Source organism: Nannospalax galili, unplaced genomic scaffold, assembly GCF_000622305.1.
Source record: "Nannospalax galili isolate Female #2095 unplaced genomic scaffold, S.galili_v1.0 scaffold604, whole genome shotgun sequence".
In the NCBI taxonomy this organism is placed as follows: Eukaryota; Metazoa; Chordata; class Mammalia; order Rodentia; family Spalacidae; genus Nannospalax; species Nannospalax galili.
Genome location: NW_008350472.1, coordinates 83,798 through 85,751, shown reverse-complemented (window position 1 = coordinate 85,751; position 1,954 = coordinate 83,798). Strand labels below are relative to the sequence as shown.

Here is a 1,954-nt window from a genome sequence, read left to right as displayed (position 1 = left end):
GATAGATGGTAGATGATAGGTAGGTAGGTAGATAGATAGATAGATAGATAGATAGATAGATAGATAGATAGATAGATAGATATAGATAGGTAGATAGGTAGGTAGATTGATTGATAGATGATGGATGATGGATATAGATGATAAATGATGGATAGACGATAGATGATGGATATGGATAGAAGGTTAGGAAAAGCTTGAGAGAGAGAGAGAGAGAGAGAGAGAGAGAGAGAGGCTTTCATCAATACAATAACAAACAGGAAGATTGGAGGTAAACCAGTGTTTATACACTGTAATCTAACTTAATCTTGTTAGTTTACAAACTTATTAGAAAATAGAATTTTAAACAACTTACAACTTAGTACTGACAATAACAAAGTAGCACAGAGAAATGAGTGTCTTAAACTCCAGAAGAGATTCCTAAGTGTCAGCAACAGAAAAGAAAAAATGAGGTCAAATTCTTAAAGTTTATTCATTGCTAATAAAAAGCTACTGTTTTATAACACATATCATGAAGTGCATTTTGCCTTTGACTAGTCCCACTCAATCTCCATAAATTCTCTTTTCTGGGTGGATGAGTTTTGTAGCCCCACTGTATTGATGAAGAACTGAGGCTCAGAGTTCAGCCACCTCACAAAAGTTGTTCAATTATCCAATTGTTTGGGAGAAGCTTGTTTTCCGATATAAAGCCCAAACCACTTCTAAGATTTCCTGTTTCTCCTTATGACACCTAAACTAAGTGTTTGAAAGAATGTGAGAGTGAACACCAAAGTTCTTTACCAGTTTGTCCTTTTCTAGCCCAAATAACACAGGTCTTGTTCTCTTAGGAGAGAGGAAATGGTACCCCATAAGATAAGCCCAGTTCTCCTTCCCTCAGCCTGGAGATGTCCTTAGAGCAGGTAAATCCTTATTCAACAACTGTGGTGGAGTTAAAATGTGGCTAACTTAGTTCTCCTACCTTGGGGTATGAATTGACTCACTTGTTACAAATGGAATATGGCAGGAGGGACGTGTGGGATTTCTAAGATCTGGTTATGAAAAGCCTGTGGCTTCTGCCCTAGACACTTTCTCCTGCCACACGATGAGGACTGCTCTATTGACATGGTCTGAATCCCAGAGCACCGAGAGGAATCTGTGGCCACCAGACAATGAGAAATGGAGGCACTCAGCCCAGTCTCCTGAAAAGAGAAGATCCTGAGGAACCATGCAAGTGAACTCAGGAGCAGAGCTTCCTTTAATCTGGCCTTCAGAGGAGACTACAACCCTGGTAGACAGACTGCAACCTCACAGAGACCTGTCCTCCGAACCACCATCAAGGCCACTCTGTTTTCTGATGTGCAGAAAATATGAGATGGAAAACGTTTGCTATATCAAGTCACTAAATTTCAGTAAAATCTTATATAGCATGAAGTGACTCACACACACACACACACACACACACACACACACACACACACCTTTTATTCACATCTTCCTAAAAATAGCAACACCAACAACGACAACAAAAAGTGCTACACCTTAGTCTCCTAGACTTGGTGAACTTCCCAGTAGGGCTCTGTACCTACCTGATTCTGACACACATCCTGAAAAAACAGAGAGGAGCAGAGCTCCCACCACAAGCTTCTGCATTGTGCTGTCCGGGACTTCAGCTGGTAGGAGGGAGAGCAGCAAACGTCTCTGCAGAGAGACACTTGTGTTTGGCTCTTATATTGTACAGATGGGGCAACACCTCTGTTTGCACAGCAGAAGACAAAGTTATGGATGGTTAATATTAACTGAACCATGATACAATTTTGAAACGATTGCTTCCTTTTCAGATCTATGCTTCTTATTCTGAATCTCTCCATTGTTTTCATTATTCTGTTTCCTTCTGAGATGTCCTGTCCACACCCTTCTCCCTTAGGCCCAGGAAAGAGGCTCTGTGTCCTCCAGCAGGGACACTCTTTCTTGTTAGTGT

General features: G+C 41.0%; 1 protein-coding gene across 1 annotated transcript in view; it reads right to left on the bottom strand.

The window, feature by feature from the left end:
• Positions 1-1,635, bottom strand: part of LOC103745780 (mucosal pentraxin-like) — a 3,504-nt gene extending 1,869 nt beyond the window's left edge. Inside the window, exon 1 of the mRNA XM_008847786.2 lies at positions 1,563-1,635. Coding sequence (XP_008846008.1) covers positions 1,563-1,626 — 64 coding nt within the window. The 5' untranslated portion in view covers positions 1,627-1,635. The remainder of the gene's footprint in view (positions 1-1,562) is intronic.
• Positions 1,636-1,954: the final 319 nt, after the last annotated feature.